This window comes from Euwallacea similis, chromosome 16 (genome assembly GCF_039881205.1).
Source record: "Euwallacea similis isolate ESF13 chromosome 16, ESF131.1, whole genome shotgun sequence".
Taxonomy (NCBI): domain Eukaryota; kingdom Metazoa; phylum Arthropoda; class Insecta; order Coleoptera; family Curculionidae; genus Euwallacea; species Euwallacea similis.
In genome coordinates this window covers 1995275-2015927 of record NC_089624.1, presented here as the reverse complement: position 1 = coordinate 2015927, position 20653 = coordinate 1995275, and the positions used below count along the sequence as shown (strand labels likewise).

Here is a 20653-nt window from a genome sequence, read left to right as displayed (position 1 = left end):
CAAAACTGGACAATTAGACTATGACGATACATCTTGTTTTCAGATAAAACCAGAATTGACCTACAATCAGACGATCGGCGAATTCGTGTTTTAAGAGGCCGTGGGAGACAGGCTAGGCTTCGAACTGCTCGATTTGTTTCCAAATACACAAGAGAAACTGTAATGTTTTGGGGTGGCATTATGATTGGTAAAAAAGACCCTTTTGATACCCATTAGGCAAATACTAACAGATCGAAAGTATGTGGATCTAGTGCTGCAACCCGTAGTAAGTCTCTGGAGAGGTGCTTTTGGTGATTCTCTTTTATTCGTGCACGATAATGCACCTCCACATACCAGCGGAGCTAGTAGACATTTTTTAGAAGCGGAAGATACGACGGTTTTAGATTGGCCTTCTTGTCCGCCAGATCTTAGTCTAGTTGAGCACTCGCGGGACAAGATCAAAAGAAGGATTAGAGCACGACAAAATGACCCTGGCCACATCGAACAATTAATACAAGCAGTTTTAGAAGAATGGAGACATTTTCCCCAAGAAGCCACGGATAATTTAATAGTGAGCATGCCTCATCGAATTCGTTCTTGTATTATCGCTAGAGGAGGCCTTACTGCCTGGTGCAATACTGGTTATTAAATTTAAAAAAACTACTATTTTTCCTTTCATTTTTATTTATCATACATTTAATTTTCAGGGAAATTTATATTTTTTGTTCTTTTTTTTAATTTTAGAATTTGTTGGGATATTTTTTTTCCATAATAAGACGTTTTTGAATAAACTGCCTCTCATTTTGAAATAGTTCTTTTAAAACCTAATATTGTTTTCTTGTAATTATTGGGCGATTCCATTTATAATAAGTTTGATTGTGTGAATTACTGATATTAAGACCTGGCCACCCGTAAAGCGCCAAGTCATAGACTACCACAAGGGTATCATTATAATTAATGCTAAAACATTGGTACATTATTCATAGAGCCACCTTTCGAGAGGTCCTTTAAAGGTCAGCATGCAAATTGGCACAAAGATGCGCCTCGTATTTAACCAAACGTAATCACTATAATTTGATAACCAACACGTTATCGAACCTGACACCTGAATTAAAACGATTTTTGTGGGTGTAATATAATCTAATTTCGCAGTTTCTAATGATGACGTTACCAAGACCCAAGGCCTCATTTGCCAAGCGTGCATACATATTTATGTAATGCATAATTCCCAGAAAAACTAACGAAGAAAATATCTTCTGCATGTCTCCAAATCGACGTAGGATTACATCTTTATGTACAAGAAGGCAAAGAAGATTTTTTAAACCTCTATTCGTGGATTTCATAAATATGCATGTGTTTCGCAATAATAAATGTAACATGAGACCGGTGCAAGTACACAAATTTCTTTCTAATTATACCTGCGTTTACTCACATTACATCACCATCGCCCTCTCAATCCACGGAATATTTCATTATAAATAATCTTCATGACGAAACAGGGAATAACGACGATGGTCAGCGAAGAAGAAATACATTCCAATGAAAATGCAGACAGTAGGTATTACATTAGTTTCTAATAGATTATAAGAGGATAAATGTCATGATCGCATTTCACGAGCTATGGGTCACCCAGCATCCTTGGAATAGACGCCTATTCTTGAGGTTTCACTATAAAATAATAAAATAGCAAAAAAGCAGAGTGTTAGTTTCTCCTCGTCGTTTTTTGACATTTTAGATGTAATTAACCATAAATAAATAATGCGGAGTTACTTTACATAGTTAATAAGTTTGCGGATGCCTTAACTTCCACACCCAGCTAAAAAGAATTTACCTTTAGATGTAATTACAGATGGGCAGAAGTAAATGGAAGAAAACATTTGAAGGCTGTTTGAGGCTAAAAGGATGTTATAATAATGGGCTAGTCTGTGAAATATTTTAATGTGTGGTACGAGAATGTTTTTCAAAGTTCATACGTTTTTGTCTGATTCTGATCTATAACTATTATGCCGATTCAATCAAGCTTAAAATAGCTTCAAACAAAGTAAACCAAACAGTTAATACCAAACTAGCATTAATTAATGCATACCGGTGAATTAATAGAACTAAGATTAACACACTGCAGTATCCCGCCATCAGGTTAGTTGAGGATAGGAACCTGGCGGAACCTAACTATTGGCTTCCTTAAGCCAATTAAATTTTGCTTTATGTTTTTTGTGATATAAGAACTGGAAATGGAATAGTCAGAGTAGGTCGTCGGTATTGACTACTATTAACTGCATGTATAAAGGAGTTTTAAGGGAACGCTGGAGACTTCTCAACCTCCCTTGGAGTTTCCCAAAATTTCACAATTTTCCATATATGCTCAAGGAAGTAACTGAAGCTTTTATCTGGTAACCCAAAATTTCCTAGAATGAAGAACCTCATATTAACCGAAAATCGAAAGATTTTTTTGCAAATTCTACGTAACTTTGAGATGCTTAATAAAAATTTTGAACATATCATAAAGCATTCGGAGCTTTTCTAAATGTGATAAGATCCAGGAGAAAAGCATAATTTTCTGAAAATTTCGCAGGATATCAAGGAATGGAATACTGACCGAATGTCTAAAATATATTTCTTGGACATTCTGGATTTTCTAAATTAGTCTGAATTTCTCAAAGTTTTAAGATTTTTTACAAACTTGTTTCTTGGTGTTATGGAAATAACCCAATATTCTATAGGTTAGTTTAGGTTCTCTATTCATTCCTAAATTTCCCCTGATATTAACTAAAAATTTTAGGAGCTCTCAGGAACGGTATGTTTCAAATTGTTTGTTTAGATTTGTCCAAACTCAACCAACAGGCAAATTTTTTTTCTAAACTCCCAGAATATAAGATATAGATACATAGAAAAACTTCTAAAGAACTCCGAAGATTTTTTCCAAAAATTCCCAAAAAATTCTTATCAACTTCTAAAAGCTTTAGTATTTTCTATATGAATTGAAAAGTTCTTTCAACCTCTCTCAACAGAGAATTTCACTTGATAAAATTTTAACTCTATAGTGTGATCTATTATAACAGAATTCCGCTGTAAAATTTGGCACATGTAAGGTTTGAACTTCCGATTTTACACTAATTTGTCAAATAAAAAAAAGGTTCTTCCATAAATACCAAAAAGAGCATTCTTGTCCTATTTAATTACCAAAAGCTTTTTATGATACTTCGTGCAATAGTGCACCATAACCTTGAGCAATGTTTCGATGCGCAATTTATTTGATAATGTATGGACCGCCTTACAGTGTAACATTGTTTACCTCAGAACATGCTCATAAAATGCTACTGTAACGCTTAAGAGTAATAGTAGATTCTTGAGGTAACCGATCGTTTCGCCACACTTGAATTCCAAAAATTAGATATATGGTAGTTGTGATATTTTAGTCTTCAATTATGAAGTCCAGCTATGAAAGTTAAAAGCAGCGCCAATCTATTCCAGAAGGTCAACACCAAATACACAATACACTTTTAATGAATACAGTGGTTATCTCTGAAACTTCCACAGCGGAAACTTTGGATCGATAGAGAATCGAGAAATAATATGAGTTTGCTTGGTAAACATTGCCTGTAAGACGCACCGTTCCTGAAATATAGAGCGTTGCAGTTTTTCTCTTTCGATTCTCCCTCGGTCCCTGAAGTTTTCGCCAGGGAAGCCGCACCCTCATATAATACATATAAGTTATTAAAATTAACATTTTACATTCTTTTCTGTAGAGACTGATAGTAATCGGAAATGATTCCCCACGCTTTAGGGCTCATAAATCCTTCAGGAGGATCCTCCCCAGTTCTGGCTAATTCTATGAATAATCACACATTCGAAAATCGCACGTAACACCAAGGAGATCCACTTACTTCTCATCTTAGTTCCGGAGATAAAATCAAAATCTTCTTTCCGTTTAGGCTCGAAGAAAGCCATGGCTTTTTGAACCATATCATATGCAGCCACCTTAAAGGGAATAATTTCCAGAGAATTGAGGCCTGGAGCCATTTCGAGTACTCTCCTGCCATGAGTTGGGTCATACAAATTTCCATCAGGAGCAGCGTTATTGCCCTCTGGATGCGGTATTCCAGCCGGATCTCTTCCTACGATGTAAAAGTTAGCTTTTGCTATCATTCTAGCTTTGGCGTGCCACTGGACCTATAAAATCAAAATTGTCTACAGATGGTGGAGCTAATACAAGATACTGACTTCTGTGGGCCCAGCATACATCATAGGGCTTGGAAATATGGCTAGAATTGTTGATTCTTTGTTCAACACTCCAGCTTCTAAGACAGCTTCGTGCTGTTGGATGCGCACTTTCAGAGGAACATCATCGTCTTTCGTCCACCCTCCCAAAGGGTTTAAGAGTAGAACTGGCTTCTTGTAGCCCCTTTCTTTGAGCTGCCTGTAATCGAAGGAATGCAAAGTTGCTGAGTGATAGTGCGATGATGTTGAGGTACCTTTGAGTCTCTGTCATCAATAGAGCATGTCCATTGTGGATTGGGTTTCTCAGTTGAAAGGCGAATACAGCATCTGCGTTCATTGATGCAAATCTTTCTCGTAATTGTTTAGGAGTTAGTCGATATTTGTCTAGTCCGTCATCCCATTTCACTCTTTTGATTACCTCCAACTCTCCACCAATTATCCAATCCCCAGATTCATATATTCGCTAAAAGTGCAAATGCACAAACTTTTAACATTCTATGCTAGAATTTACCTTGATATACGGATGATTTTGATGAGTGGTACCAAACTGCCTTGCCACTCTTTCTTCCTTCCTATGGATGTATATTTCAGGTTTCCTCAAAACTGCGTAAAGCTCATCTTTATAGTACAAAGTAACTGCTTCACTGTTCCCAATCGTTTCCTTAAGAGCTGTGGATATTGTTAAGACAATTGGTACACTTTGGTTGATTCTTTGGCCGTTGAAATCGATGGTGTTGAAGTGAAGGGTCTAGATTTTCACTTCGCTGTTAAATGAGCAAAATATGAGTTAAAAAATTACCTGTAGGTACTGGTCCTCTCGCATAAATCCGGACAAAGGGGAGGCCCATCCCTCACTCAAAACCTGCAGCCATTGAGTGTCAATTACATTAAGCTCAATTCTAGGTAAGTTGTGTGCTTCTGCTTGAATACTTTTGATTTTGTCTTGGGAGACAAAGAGGTCTCTAATTAAATCTTCGCAGTTGAAAGCTGATGGGGATCTATATGCTAAGTCCTTGGAAAGTATACCCTAAAAGCCCATTCTGCTTATGACTCAGTGGCTGGTTAGGTGTCTGTTGGTTAAATTACGTTTTCGCACAGCATTTCAGCAACCAGTTGCACACATTCATGAATGGAACATTTCGCAGTTTTTACTACTAATTCTGGGTTTTCTGGAATTTCGTATTCTTGGTCCACTCCAGTGAAAGTTTTTATTAGTCCTTCTCTAGCTTTCTTGTATAAACCTGACAAATTGTTTTAAGGTATTTCGATTAAGACTACACGATCATATGTACCTTTTACGTCGCGTTTCTCGCAGACTTGTATGGGAGTATCCACGAACACCTCGAAGAACGGGAGATCGCTCTCCTCGTGAATTCTTCTCGCCTTTTCCCTGTCAGATTTAAATGGCGACACAAAACTGCACAAGCAAACGTGGCCTGCGTCTGCAAACAACTTTGCTACTTCTGATATTCTTCGAATATTTTCTTCTCGATCTTCTTTTGAGAAACCTAAATTTTTGTTTAAACCTGCAAATCACTTTGGTAAAAGTCACCCTAATTTATCGCCGAAAATGGCAAATTCGCCTCAATTTTAATACTTGCATTTTTACCTGTTCTCATGTTATCTCCGTCTAGACTATAAGATGGAATTCCCTTTGAAACCAGAAACTCTTCAAGAGCAAAGGAGATGGTAGTTTTCCCAGCACCTGACAAGCCTGTAAACCAAACAGTACAACCTCTGAAGGTTGTTTGTTCTCCAGAACCTAAAACTTTGGCTCGTTTTTCTCTGGAAACGTGTCGCATTTGGTACTTGACATTCGTCGCCACTTGCTTATCCTAAAAAGTTGTAGAAGAATCATTAACTAGGGATTCTACACGATGGCCCTTCATTTTGTGACATCCTTCAGTTCTTAAATCAGTAATAGCGTGTTATGTGATTTAGAGGAAAATTCATATAGGCTTGACGTGACTGATTGTCTTGAACGGAATCAAAGTAAAAGACCTCTAAAAAGCAAAAAAAAAATTGGGATTTATAATTCCAGGGGAGTCAGTTGAAAGAAATGTTAGAATTGCAACTAAAATATACAGGATGTCGATTTGAAAAGTTTCCGCGCATTGTGAAAACGGCTGAAGCTTTATGTATCGTGAAGGTTTTTCTAAGATGATGGCATGTTGCAACTTTTCAAATTGGCACTCTGTATAAGCTTGATAACTGGCAGTTTTGCAAAAACTAAGGATGAGTTAGAATGATAATAGGACTCTCTTCAACTTAAATGGGTTACTTAAAAATGAATACAGTATTTTTATGATGTTATTATTATTGTTATTATTATTATTATTATTATTATTATTATTATTATTATTAATATTAATTTGTATTATATTTTATCCACATAATTCGACTTAAAAATAAATTGTACTTATTTTTCTTTGATTGATCTGACATAATCACAATACCAAGTACACAAAATATACACTATCTTTGATACTATGAGAATGCGTAAGTAATTCGATAGTTCAAATCTAACACTCACCCAATTAGTGGTAATACTATTCCTCTCATCAGTCATTTTGCAAAAGTTCAACAAAATAACACTTTTTTTTACCACACTTTATTTAATTTACCTAAAAAACAGAAGATTGCGTTATACACATAAAGACGGAAATCGTCGTGCTGATGACGACGAAAGCATGCACCTATCACTTCTGCAAAACAGAATTCAACAGAAATACTTTCTCTCACAAGAAAATGAATGAGTTGCCACCAGGATGTATATAAAGTGTGCTTAAGTATTAAAAATGTGTTACGTGCATTTAAATTGTTGATATACTCCACTGTTTTGGCTGTTACATTAGTTTTGCCACTAGGCAATCGACATATTACTCGGTAGAGTATGGTATTATCAGATATCTGATTGCCTATTTGTATGGAAAAAAATGGTATAAACCGTTGGGAGTAGTAATTTACTAAAATTTAGGCTTCATTCTTAAAAACGTTAATGATATAGTTCTAGAGCCACTGCTAATAAAATGTTTTATGTACTTAGTTATCAGGTAACTGCTAGGCATATCCATATCTCACCAATACACATATTAACATTTCGCGAAGCGTATGTACATACATTAATAATATTTATTATTATACAAGTTCTTTATGCTATCCATTATTCCCTAAGGAGAGGGAATAACGGTAGCCAAACTCAAGTATAATACTTTACTTTGCCTATGGTTATTGTGTATTGTCACCGATAAAGTCTATCGAAACCTAATTAAGGATTGTAAAGTCAAATTTATGTTTGTCTAGCTGTAGCTGCGTAATCAAGCAGTAGTTTATCTCCCGTAAATTTCCCATTATTCACTCTAATGCTATACGGTCTATATTTAACGTCAGTCAACAAGCTGAGTGTTGGTTCATTATTAATTGGTCGTGGATGAATAGACTTAATGGAGTATAATAAGAAATTTTCCATAAAGTTTTCATCTTAATGTGCTTACATTATTTAAATTTATCACACATTTTATTCTTGCAATGTTGAAAAATGTTTTAAATAAATTTCTGAAATAATTTCTCCACTGGTCGCCGCGACATCGGCGCTAAAGTCGAAAAATGGATTAGCACCACCCTCAACTATTTGGAATTTTCTCCTAAATTTCGATGTATTTGGAGTGTTGTTTTTCACATAAACTGAATGATATAGATCCTCCATGTATGACCTTAATATCTCAATTGACCTGGCACTTCGAAAACGCGCTTTCAGGAAAATTAACTTTAAGGGAGTTCTAAACGGTAAAAATTACTGTTAAACAGGTCCCATATATCGAAAACTGAAACAAATATTGTCGCCGGTTAACCTATTCTGCTCAGCCTTTATAACTCATCGAGACGATCGATTTGAGCAATTATTTAATAAAATTACTATATTGGTTTGCCTCCTCTGCTTTAGTAAATATTAGCAAACTTTCGAGATATTTTCACTTAAGTTGGTTAATTGGGGCCTCAATGCGTCCCCCTGGAGATCGCGATTGGGACCCTGGAGCCTTAAAGTGGAGTTGCAGAAACTTTTCGTTTAACGCTCGTTCAATATCGAAAAAATGATTATCGAAAGAGTCATGCGTCTCACAACTTGAAAGAGATGTTACATCCCGGTTTGCGTAGGCTTTTAGAGCGTGTCATTCATCGCGCATGTTATTTAACATTTCTACCACTTTCATGTACTTGTGCCAGCAATTAAAACGCCGTTTTTATTACAAAATCAAAAAGCTTTATTTTACCCAACAAAAAATTCGTTTTGCTAGATCTAAGACGCTATATCTAAAAGTGTAAAGTCAAGTAGCAAAAAAATAATTAAATATCTTTACAATAAATTTCCCTAGAACAAACAATGCCTCGTGTACTATAAACACTGTGTTTTTACATTAAAGCTATGGTATGATATGTATTTGTTACAATTAAGCCTTCACATTGTTTCCTTAAGCAAGGGGTATTCTACTAAGTAGTTGTTTTTAGTTACAGTGAGATGTATTAGTTTGCGGGTTGGAATTAATTTCGACTTTTGTTTATCGTAAAATGGCAACGAACAAAGTTACATTATTATTAGCGTTATATAGTATAATTAGATATATTTTTAAACACATGTAAACCTATTTTAGATTAATTTGTTTCTATGGGAGGAAGTGGGGTAGGGCTACCAACCACTGTTTTGCTACGAAGTCTTTATGCTTTAACTAACTAAAAATGATTACCTTTTGATTGAAGAAGAAGGGCATGATATAGTAAGGGTTTTAATATAACGACGTTACCTCAAGGAAATTTTTCATTTAAATAAGACACCGAAAAAGTCAACATCTCGGTGAGAAGCCGACTGGTGGTAAAGTTTGTAGATTAAATTGCATCAAACTAGCAATCTCTGGTGCCACTGCATGATTTGCCGTAAAAATGTAGCCCCAGCAGCACCAATTCGGCATAAAACATTAACAAACATAGCCATGTTTTGGCAGGGTGAGACAAGAAATTAAGTCTTTGCGCATCTTTTGCGAAGTTCACTTGTGAAGGATTTTAGGGCAGTATACGTAAACGGAACTAAATATCACATCTATAAGGGGCAAACTTTTGCTGAACGAAAACATTCAGGCGTAACGTGGAAACACGGCCTTATCCGTTCCGACCTTAAAGAGTGCCGCCATTACTGGATGATCTCTGTTACTTACTGTACCGATTGTTGGGTGTCTCGAAATTAATCTTCGGTTGGTTGTAGCAACTGAATAATGGCCAGGTTTGCTGCAGATAGTCAAAATTTTCACAGAAATTTATGGAAAGCAGGATAGAGGAGACCTCGTTACAAAGCCTTGATTTGTTTTGATTTTGAGAGTGCGATTTGTTTTGATTTTGTTCATTTAAATAGGGCAGCTTCCTTTGCAGCTAGTTATTGCAGGAGTTTCACTATTTTATATGTATATCGACACAATATCTGCTAGATCCAATAGGATCTTTCATATTCAGAATTAGTCTTATCCTCTGCTCCTGCTTGTGATCATACAACTTCTCACATGCATTCTGGGGCCCGATTCTGGGTCATAGAGGGGAGAACAGCCAAAAGGGGCGGCGTTGATAAAGCTTAATTGATTTTGACGTTATTCCCCTGTGAACATTCTACTCCCCTAAATTCAGAATCGGTCCCCACATGGGCACTGTAGGGACTTTCTTACTTAGGACAATATTGCCCGTAGTTCCTCAAGCTAAGCTTAAGTCTAAGCGTGACTTAAATTGATAATTTTTCGTTGAATCAATCTTAAGCCATGGTTCAAAAATTCGGCCAAGTCATGCTTAACAGTGATTTGATGATCAAGCTTTACCTATAAATAAACAGGATGGCATGGTATGGGTATCTGCCATCGAATCAGTCATATTAGATCAGGTTTTTTGTTCCTTGAATCTAAAGTTTCAGCAACTTAATATTGCACAGGAACGGACGCAAACAGGAAGTTTTATTCTTTGTTATGTTTCTTTTCGGAAGGCACTAAATGAGCGAAAATCTCTGCCATCTAAAGAAGAATCGCAGCCTGTAGACCCATGAAATGATCATTTTTGGGCTTGGAGCAATGAAAAACACTTACTGAGACATTAAAATTGGAGCGAAATTAGACTTCCAGGATCAGCTAGTGGGTTACGATTTTTGATACAGTGATGTGTGTGATACATTGAAGGATACGACAAAAAGAACTTTCACCGAGCCCTTACTCTTGTTCACCGGTTCACCAGGTCTCGGTCGGCTGTTGGAAAATAACCCGAAGTTTCACATTAACTTTTTTCCAAGCCGCAGTTCCATAAATCTGAGAAATTTTGAGCGCGTTTCGCTCTGTTGCCTTATGCTTGTAAACTATTAATCTATACTTGGAAAAGTCAATTCCAACCCGCCATAGATGCCATAAGCTCACATCGAGGAAGACATTTCCAGATTCCTACGTCAAAAGCAATTATAAAATAAAGAACAACCCGTTCTTTATAAATTTATCTAAAGGTCTGAGCAATGCCTTTGAAACGACAGTCAGTGACTAATATAGTCTATGGTAACAGTAACAATAATAGTCAACAATGATATATGTACAAAGTGGATTACGTTTACCTAAGAGCAGTGTTTCAAAGACACCCTAATATTCTAAGTGATATGCATTCATCAGTCTCATTGTCACGAAATTGTCAGGTAGTTTATAATGGGTCTCACCATGCTTAGGGAGATTAGAATATGAGTAACGATGGATGAGGGTAAGCAACTAGCTGAGGACGTTTCCACTGGTACGATTTCAATCTCCGCCATTTTGAAAATGGATAGCAGGACTTGAGAGAGAAATTCTGGATGGCGGTTGTTGATCCGGTCGACGATTATTTCCATTAGGTCCGCGCATTGTTCCTGGAAGAAACACATTTTGGGTTTTTTTTGGATTTAGAAATTTTTTTGGTTCCTATGATAATAAGGGTACTGTAGACGCGACACTGGAGCCCGACAAATGCCATTCGGTTTTTGGATATTAATCTTTTAAAGAGGATGGCATTCGACTCGTTTAAGTCGACGAGAGAAGAGCAATAAATACTGATAAGTTTTAATAGTTATTGCAACAATTTAATATGTTTTATCAAGATACCACCACGTAAAGCAAGGCATGTGTTATCCAAATTATGAGCAACCCACCTTTTCTTTTTCCAGAATTTCAACGGCACTCAATTTGCTGACGTCAAAGTCGTCCGAAAGCTTTCCAACGATGATGACGTTCTCTCGAGTGGAGTTGAAGAATTCCATAGTGCATAATGTCTATGAAAATACAAAAAAAAATTATACTAATAACTAATAATACATTAAATCAATAATACATATACAGGGTGATTGAGAATAAGTCTGCCAACTGCTTGCTGTAGGTTCCTGTGATCGCAACAAGAAGTAAAATTCACACGAACATGAGTTCGTTTTCCCTTCCTGTCTGAAATACAGGGTAATAAAAAATTATTATTTTTTTAGTTTTTTCCTAATAAGTCCGTTTCGGCATTGAATATTTTTTATGAAAATTGGGGAGCGTAAAAGAGGTGTGGAGGCACATCTTTTCGGGGAAAAATGTTTTTAATTTCACCAATGGTGTGATCCTTGATGTCACCTCATTGATGTGATCCTGAGCATTTTAAATGAAAAACATGATGCGCCACTGGTTTAAAAGAAATAAAAGTCGTTTTCTGAATGCTTCATATTTTTGTGAAAAAAAAGGTCTCTTGAATATTTTTCATAAGGTTAACCATTTTCATGGAAAAAAATAAAACGCAACAATCTGCAACTGAGAAATCGCATAATTCATTTAACACAATAAAAATACATTAGGAATTTTTCAAATAGTGCGCGATAATATGCAAAAAAGGACCGAGACATGCATTTTTGCAGGTGGAGGACATTTTAAATAGCCTATTTAATTGTTCTTTTACAACTAACACAATGTGCCTGATTGAGTCTTGTAGTTTTAATCTCAGTTAGCAAATAATGTTTTTTTATCATGAAAACGGTTAACGTTATGAAAAATATTCACGAGATTTTTTTTTAAAGAGAGATATGAAGCATTTAAAAAAATATTTTGATTTTTTTAAACCAGTGGTGTATCATATTTTGCATTTAGTGTTCAGGTTCACATCAGCGGGGACGCCACTGGAGAAATTTTAAATATTATTTTTGAAATGCTTCCTTATTTCGATATATTCGGCTCAAGGTCGTTTTGAAATCATTCCAGTAATGGTTTTCTACATTTGAGAAACAGTTCGAAATGAAATAATGTCGGGACTCATATATGTCCCACAAATTCCAGGACAGTGTATACATGGTGATTCACGTAACTGTTTCATTAGAAACTTTTGTACTTATAACAAATCTAAATTTTTCATATTTGGGAGTTAAACTAATATATTAAAAAATCGCAAATTAGAGCAAAAGCGTTAATTTTAGGTATAGGGATGCTTAATAGTAATCAATTCAGAATTAAATTTAGATTCTAGATATATAAAAATATATGGGGTGTTCCATTTGAAATAAGCGACTTTTTTGCCACCAAAGTTCTTTAAATATGACGTGTTTTTTTGGATACCCTGTATGATATTTATAAAAACTTTTCACATTAAGCTAATCTACCATACCTAGTTAATATGTCAGCAAATTTTCGTAAAGCCAGTTTCCATAGTAGCTGAGAATTTAAAATTTTATAGAAATGGTGTTTTAAAAAGATTTTTCTTTTAAACCAAAATAACTTTGAAACAGTTAAGTTTAGGTATAGGAATATCTAATAAGAATTTAATCAGCTTAATCACTAGATTCCAAAAATGCAAAAATATACTGGGTGTTCCATTTGAAATAAGGAAGTTGACCTCAACTTCCGGTATAACCGGATGTGATATGACCTTTAAAATATTTAAAAAAAGTAGAGTGTATCTATATTAGTTTAACTCCGAAATATGAAAAATTTAGATTTGTTACAAGTACAAAAGTTTCTAATGAAACAGTTACGTGAATCACCCTGTATGTTCAGTCGAAAGCACTGAGACATTTTTTGTCCCAAAGCACTGATACTTCAAGACTTGATTAATTTTTAACTACGGAAAGTAAGTGTGGACTTCCTGAGCTCTGGGGAATGTTTTGTTTTTTCTTACGGCGAGCGCACATCTGAAATCATATTCGTTAAAAAAAATTGGAGCAAAGGCATAATAGAGCGGGACTAACACAACATCGAAAAAACTTCAGAAAAGTTTATTTTGCTGAAATTTTCGAAAAAAAAAAACATTAGTTTCCTAATGTTACCTCAGTTTTCGAATCCATAAAAGAGGTAAAAATTCTCAAAAAAGAAGAGATCTCTCACAAGTGAAACTTTGTAAGGTTGCTTGGCATGCAATATACAAAATTCAGTTATATTAATGGTCCGGCGTCGTCTGAGAGACTACTTTCACAAACGAAAGTTTTGACAAATCTGACTATGGAACATGAACCAATAGATGAATGATTAAGTACATGAAATGAGAACGAAATTGGAGAAATCAGTAAGGAATCGCAATAGATGAGAATGATTATTTATATCGTGTAGTCTGTCATTGACGCCCGGCCAGATAGTCCCAGAGAACAATCTAAATCCAATATGCTCGAGCCGAAATATTCTTTAGTTTCGGATTTTAACTTTTTAAAGTCTATCTCTGTTTAATTTCTGTACACAAATTCCATATTTCCAGCTCTGGTTTTCGATATTTTCCATACCGATTTCTAAACTGAAATATCCGAGCTTTAAAGAATCGATGACTGCTGACCTCCAGATCAAAACCTCGCAACATTTTTCACCTTCTTTTCCATTTTTTCTAAGGTTCATGCGCCTACTATAGGAGATTTGTCCGAACTTCGTCATCATTTGACCGATGAAGAACGAAAAGTCTTCTGAATTTACAGATGCATGTCAGAAAGTAGTCGAAATAGATGAAGTCTTGTCGTGAAATGGTTCCCACTCATTAGTGTCCAAAGATTCGTCGATAGCACAGAAGCTTGCAGTGGAAGAATTGGTGCTCATATCAATTAAATCAATTAAAATAAATATCAAGAACGTCTGTGGAAATTGCTGTGCTGAACATTATCTTTTACACAAATAATTTTATGGGAGGCCGTTAAAACCTCCATCCTTTAAATAGTTTTTCGAGTTCAAAGATAGGAATGACAAATCGCCAGATAATTGCAGATACTTCAGGACTTCAACATTGAGCTTCGCAAAGCGGAACTGTTGACCTTCCAGCAATTCAGTCCCAAGAATAGCTGTAAATTTCGGAATAAAACTATAGAAATTAACTCATTTAACACTTATTTATTAACGAGTTTCTTTGAGTTGAGAGTTGAGTAAAAATAGTCACACTGTTCCAAGGAAACTGCTCTATGCTGATTTGCTCTCGCATTGCAAATGAGCTGAATCAAACTACACTGCATGCACCTTGGAGCCTGAGGTTGTTTGTTATGGTTAACATGAGAAAACTAAATTGCTAAAAACTCGCCATCTTCCAACTGAGAGTCGGGATCGTGGAAATGGGAACTAGAAAATTCATCTGCGAATACGAAAGAGATTGGAGCCTTAAAATGGGAAAAAGTGGTAATAAAGTAATCTCCTCAATTTCGGAACACACTGTGTTATTAATATTCAACGAAATCTCACCAAACTATAGTAATCTTCCCCTGCAGGTTGATTAAGACAACGACTATTATTCTATGTCAGATAAAATTACTTACTCCATTTTCCTTTTCCGCCTCTTCTCTTATGAAGGCCTGAAGAACCCTAACTACATCCTGGATAACGACAAGATGCGTCGTGTGGTTCTTGTTCAACTCTCTCTCATCCACTTCACTGTACCCCAGGAAAAGAAACACCCCGTGTGGCAGAGAATAATCCGTCGGGGAGGGCTTCATGCAGATGAATCTTCCGGAGTAGCATAGACATCGTCCTCTAAATGCCTGATATGCAGGAGCGGCATGATTGTAAAAAGCAAATTCCGTCTTGCAAGGCATCCTGTCGATGCAAATCGTTCGACATGACAACTTTTCGCCCGTTTCGCACTCGCACACGTCAGAACATTCAAATTCGTCTTCGTGATAAATCTGAAAATGGAGATTCATGACATGCTCGATATGTAACACTTCGGCTAGAAATTGGAAAGCTCTGGTATCGGCCTTTTTTTACTTTCAAAAAGGGAAACTTGTCTTAATACGTGACGAGGAAAATATGTCAATCCCTCGTTTGGGAGCTGTTTCATATTTAACAGATTTCGGAGAAATATTACCGCAATTTGGTTTTCGATACACCTTTTGAAATGGTAAGAGGTGAAAGAGCACTTAAAGAATTGAGTCGATACTTGCGATATTTTAAGAAATCTAATGTATAATATAAGGGAGTTCTAATTTATTTAGGTCATCAATGCAAAAACTCTACTTCATTAACGAAGATTGGCTGAGAACCTCACGGCCCAAACATTTAATATTTTATGAACTATATTTATATAAATTTCTAAAGTTCATTCTACAAGAAACCTCATACCTACTCCCCTGTTTTTAATGAAAATTGAAACAACAAGGGGACGTACTCTGGTTAATTGAAAAACACGTATTTAAAACCCGTAAAAACCGAAGCGTACAGAACACAATTTTTAGGTAAAAACCAGTAGAACAAAATGAAATGAAATAAAAATGGAAATTGCTGGACTTTAAAGGGCTATGCGACGCTAATGATTTCGTCGAGTGCTGGATAGGTTCTCGATAAATTGAAAATTACCTTACACGTATATAAAATCAGGGACGTACTGCACGCGATTTTGAATTAAGAAGCAGAACGAAAAAAGTAAAAAAAAAGACGATATAAATTGTATCGATCATTCTATTAAACAGCACTGCGATACATTAATAATATATTACGGTGTTATGTGCTGTTAGAGAGCTGTTAGAGATCTGGGTAATTTTAATAAATATTAAATTTAATCCAGTAACAATAGGGTCCTACAGAGTACAACTTTCAACTCAGAACCGGCATTATACACACATAAAAAAAATTAAAATTTCTCTTCCATCATTAATTTGGAAAAACGCTGGATTGGCAATGCTTTGTGCTGCAATGTTTCTTTTCAGTTATTTGAAAAGTTCCCATGGAATTACAATAAAAGCAACGGAATACCCAACGCAATTTTGAAGTAATCCGCAGGACCAAAACATTAATAAACAAGGGAAATTTGATGTGTATAGTATATGATGCTGTAAGCAGATCCAAATAAAATTGCTTTGCACAAACTTACTTGTTGCTCAAATTTATTAATGTCGGTTCTCCATGGAAAACAGATTTTTTTGCTGTTACAAATAATGGAAAGCAACAGTGCCTGAATCTGATATACGAGTGGGGTTAGAAATTTGGATAATATTTTATTAGGTTTGTGGTGAATTTTTACCCTCACTTATTCGTCAAATTCCGCTTCCACTGTCACCTTCCATTATTGATACGGGGGAAGATGTCTATTTCCCACGGCGCGTCGAGATTTTTAATAAGTCGGAATAGATTATACCTTCGCAGGTATAGAAGTGCATCATAAAGTAAAACATGAGATTGTGATTAAATATTGCAAGCAATCGTTCTCCTTATGGAAGCAATAAGTGCATGTATAAAGCATTCAGCCATGTTCTAGGAATGTAGTAAATTGATGAAAACACTTTTGTGAAACTTGGCGTTTCAATGCAATCTATACAGAGCCTTTTTTATACCTGCTGCATTTACATTTTAGATTTAGTGGGCATAAGTATAGCTTTTCAGTATTGATTTAGTCATTAGCAACAATGCCCTGGCGGTAGGATAAATTGTATTTTTAGAGAACGCATTATATCCATTACAGAAACTATTCGATGCATTGCATTTTATAAATTGAATAATTCTAGTACAAATAAGTTATTGATTCGGTACGCGATATGTCTTTTATTTCCCAATGATAAATTAAGTATTAAATGCCAAGGGCATACTTTTTGTGTATGTGTCCAGGTTGGGGGGCAAGTGATTGACGTAAACAGCTTTTTATCACATAAAGTTGCTTTCAATTTTAATGGAGTAAGAGTTCTTAACAATTCGATATGGCAGGAAATTCGCTTTTTTGATAGAGCACTTTCTAATAAACACTCCAAACAGATTATCGGAAGGGGGACAAAATCACACTTTCACAGTTACTCACAAATTTCCGACGTTTATTTTTCATGTTTATCAAAGGATATTCAATCCAAGATCGTGGAAGTGTATACTTAAAAGGCAGGAAACCAAGCAATGTATAGATTCCGTGTGTTTTACACCCTCAAATCCGTCACTCCTAGAATCGTTGAGCTGACATGTTTCCTATCCATTAATTCCACCCCTCCATGATTCTGAGACTTGATAAAAACATGAAATAAACGGCAGCAAATATCCCATTTGGAGTTAACGCATTCATCGGCAGACCCAACATCGAAAGTTCTATCAAAAGGGCTAACAGACACCGGTGTCCGCCACGGCCTTGTGGTAGAATCTTCAACCAAAGGATCGGAGCAGACACGATTTGCAGCCATAAATAAAAGGGTGAAGGGGTCATGGCAGACGCTTTCAGTCGGGTAGATACAACTTTCCACAATGGAAAACGACTGGCCAGCTTTCTTTAACTCTTTCAGAGATTTAGCTGGAGAATCTTCTATGTCTCTGTGATGTGAATAAGATAATTCATCATAAAAATCATCATAAGAATGATGTTTCTATGATATTTTCTTGCCCGATCCAAGTGCAGAGACAAACTGGACTAGATTCTGGCAAACGTCCCAACGAGTGTTACACTTACCGTTTGTGTCCGGGCGGCCTGAAACGACAAATGTTAGCAGACACTAGTGTCTGCCATGGCTCTTAATGTGTTAAATACCTTAAGGACATTCTACTGACCTACTATTATATTTTCTAATACACGAAGTAAACTTATTAAAAAATCATATCACGCTCACCCTCTTAAAGCTGCCTTCCCTTATGAACTGATCAGGAAATTGTGGCCTCTGAACTATGCAGGATCCTGGAATCAATTATTACCTGTGAGTGTAAAGCGCGGAAGAAAACTAAGGAATTCTGGATATTTCGCATAAATTACCAAATTTAGAAAAAGTTAAATTACAAGAACTCACTTCTCACTACCATGTAAATTCCTGGCAAAACTTACTTGGTGGTGCCGTCGTGGTTGTGGTAGTAGCCCGAGTTCTCTTAGTCGTAGTCTTCCTCTCAGTCGTGGTAGCCACCCTGGTGGTGGTGGTAGTAGAAGTAGGCACGAAGGCTTGTGGAGGGGGCAGGAGTTCTGTAGATACTTTAGGCGGCGCTTCTGTAATTGATTTAACAGCCGTCAAGTGGGCGGGCGTGGTAGTGCTTGGGGTGGTAGTAGTGGTGGTGGTGGTAGTGGTAGTTGTGGTTGACGTTGTTCGAATTGGAGTGTGAGTGGAGAGTCTGCTTTGTTCGGCTGCTTTCTTCATGTGAAAATGTTTCTGGGCCTCAACTATAACAGGGAAAAATATTTAGAAGATAGTAATATACATTATTTAATGCAAATGTATGGATATACACATTGGAAGTTGAAATTAATTATAATCTAGAACTAATTTCACATGATTACTAAAGGCGAAGCTAATGTACATCTGTATACAGCTAATATTACGCACAATACTCACCAACACAAGGATTGACCCAAAGTAATCTCTGCCATCCGAGACATTCATATAGTTCACTTAAGTCAGTTCCTTTGCAGGCACATGTAGTTCGAAGGTCCGTGCCCAAGATAGATAATATTGCTTTTCGACATTCAGTCGGTGAGCCTGCGCACTTTTTGGTCACGCTATCTACTGCGCATGACTGCTCGTAGTACTCCAGTTTCATCCTAGCTCAAACCAAATGTGTTATAAGCTTCAGCAGAATATTCTTCAGCTTATAAAACAGTTTTATAATTTCGGCGTTTGTTGAGAAAAACGTTATATTAATGAGATACGCGCATAGTAGATCGAGTGATGTAGTTAACTCTGGATAAACTCTGGATAAAGAAATTCTAGAGTCTCATTGATCCTTTTTGGGAAGTGGAATGGTCTGCTTGATTTTTCGTTATCGGGTAATTCAAACGTTAAATCAAAGTGTTTTCCGTCCAGAGAGTGTCTCAAATCTGCTTTCTCTATGTGAGATTTTTCATGATTAGAATTACAAGTGCTTTCAGAACTTTTCCTACTAATTCCCGTTCAATTCAGAAAAATTTGTAAGTGCCACTGCTTTTAACATGGATAAAGCTTATTTAAAACATTTTACCGATGAAAAACACTTTGATTTAAGATTTAATTGTCCGTTAACGAGACATCAAATAGACCATTCAACTTTTCAAAAAGCTTTAATGAAACGGAACATTTATTTATCTGGAGTTATGACTAACGTTGAGAAAACTGTCAATAAAAATGAAGGAAAAAAAAGCGCCCATCAATGATCTTCAGCCAGTATCTGCAGCTTTGTTCGTAAACAAATCACCAGTCGCAGACGGTTAAACACGTCGGGAAATTTTTCACCACTCAATTGCACCAAAATCATTTTAACTAGAACTGATATTTTTGAATAATCAGCCAATATTCTTCGAGGTTCTACGAGAAGAGAGTAATTTTACATCTGCTTGTAAATACATAACAATGAATGAAAGAACGAAGAAAAAAAAATGGAAAAAAGAAGGAAAGAGAAAAAGAAGAGAAAAGGAAAAAACGAAAAGAGGATGAAGTGTGTTAGAAAATCTATTGATATTTAAGGCCTACTATATTATTATTGCTGGGGCGGCCGGAAACCGGTTAGGAGTGCGAGTTATTTCCTGCAGAATACGTTTTTGATGTAAAAAAGTTCAGTCTCGGAATTTGTAGAAGTATTGAAGTCATCGGTACTCAGAAAAAAGCTAAGCCCACTTTTTGTGCCTGAATATGACATAGGTTGCGCCAACTATCAACTAGCTTGGATCAGGGAGAGTAATGGTCCAATTTTTTTATCCGCTACACTCACTGATACCGATGTTTCTACGACGCTCTGTATAAAAAACAAAACTTGAATCACATCAAATCAATGCATCGCGACGTCATCGAAGCCGGGTGGTAAACAGTCCTTACCTGCACGGTTTGCTCTCTTTGCACACTTCAGCCAAATGCAGGCAGGTGGGTTGGGGCGATTCTTCAATGCGCTGTGCACACACCGGATGCAATTTCTCCTGAGCCATTAAGCATGCGTCATGCTTATTCTCCGTTTTCCTGAAGAATACATTACTAATTAGATTGCTACAGGATGTGCTACAAGTGTAGAATAGTTAGTTATTAAGCTCCGCTAAGTCTGTCGTGAATTGCGAAGTTTAGAGGTGAAATCTAATTAATGCTTTATCC

General features: G+C 36.2%; 2 protein-coding genes across 4 annotated transcripts in view; both read right to left on the bottom strand.

Annotated features, from left to right (window-relative positions):
* Positions 1–3584: 3584 nt before the first annotated feature.
* Positions 3585–6198, bottom strand: LOC136413917 (bifunctional 3'-phosphoadenosine 5'-phosphosulfate synthase 1-like). The gene is made up of 9 exons (XM_066397680.1): positions 5807–6198; positions 5490–5723; positions 5284–5438; positions 4997–5224; positions 4709–4945; positions 4452–4660; positions 4201–4396; positions 3864–4149; positions 3585–3808 (listed from the first exon to the last, which is right to left on the bottom strand). The coding sequence occupies exons 1-9, from the start codon at positions 5997–5999 to the stop codon at positions 3708–3710; spliced, it is 1839 nt and encodes a 612-aa protein (XP_066253777.1). The 5' UTR covers positions 6000–6198; the 3' UTR covers positions 3585–3707.
* A 2244-nt stretch (positions 6199–8442) lies between these two features.
* Positions 8443–20653, bottom strand: part of Gfrl (Glial cell line-derived neurotrophic family receptor-like) — an 89443-nt gene continuing 77232 nt past the window's right edge. For 2 of the 3 annotated variants that reach the window (XM_066397883.1, XM_066397882.1), the window contains 7 exons: positions 20387–20524; positions 18935–19140; positions 18436–18762; positions 18227–18291; positions 14972–15337; positions 11384–11503; positions 8443–11104 (listed from right to left, as the gene is read on the bottom strand). In XM_066397883.1, coding sequence (XP_066253980.1) covers positions 10883–11104; positions 11384–11503; positions 14972–15337; positions 18227–18291; positions 18436–18762; positions 18935–19140; positions 20387–20524 — 1444 coding nt within the window. In that variant the 3' untranslated portion in view covers positions 8443–10882. The remainder of the gene's footprint in view (positions 11105–11383; positions 11504–14971; positions 15338–18226; positions 18292–18435; positions 18763–18934; positions 19141–20386; positions 20525–20653) is intronic. The other variant, XM_066397884.1, reaches the window with a different exon arrangement.

Excerpts from the sequence above, each read along its gene's own strand:
- LOC136413917 (XM_066397680.1), bottom strand. The coding sequence starts at position 5,999 with ATGCGACACGTTTCCAGAGAAAAACGAGCCAAAGTTTTAGGTTCTGGA. Across the intron at positions 5,724-5,806 it reads CGGAGATAACATGAGAACAG|GTTTAAACAAAAATTTAGGT; the intron begins GTAAAAATGCAA and ends AGTGATTTGCAG. Across the intron at positions 4,661-4,708 it reads AAAATCATCCGTATATCAAG|CGAATATATGAATCTGGGGA; the intron begins GTAAATTCTAGC and ends TTGCACTTTTAG.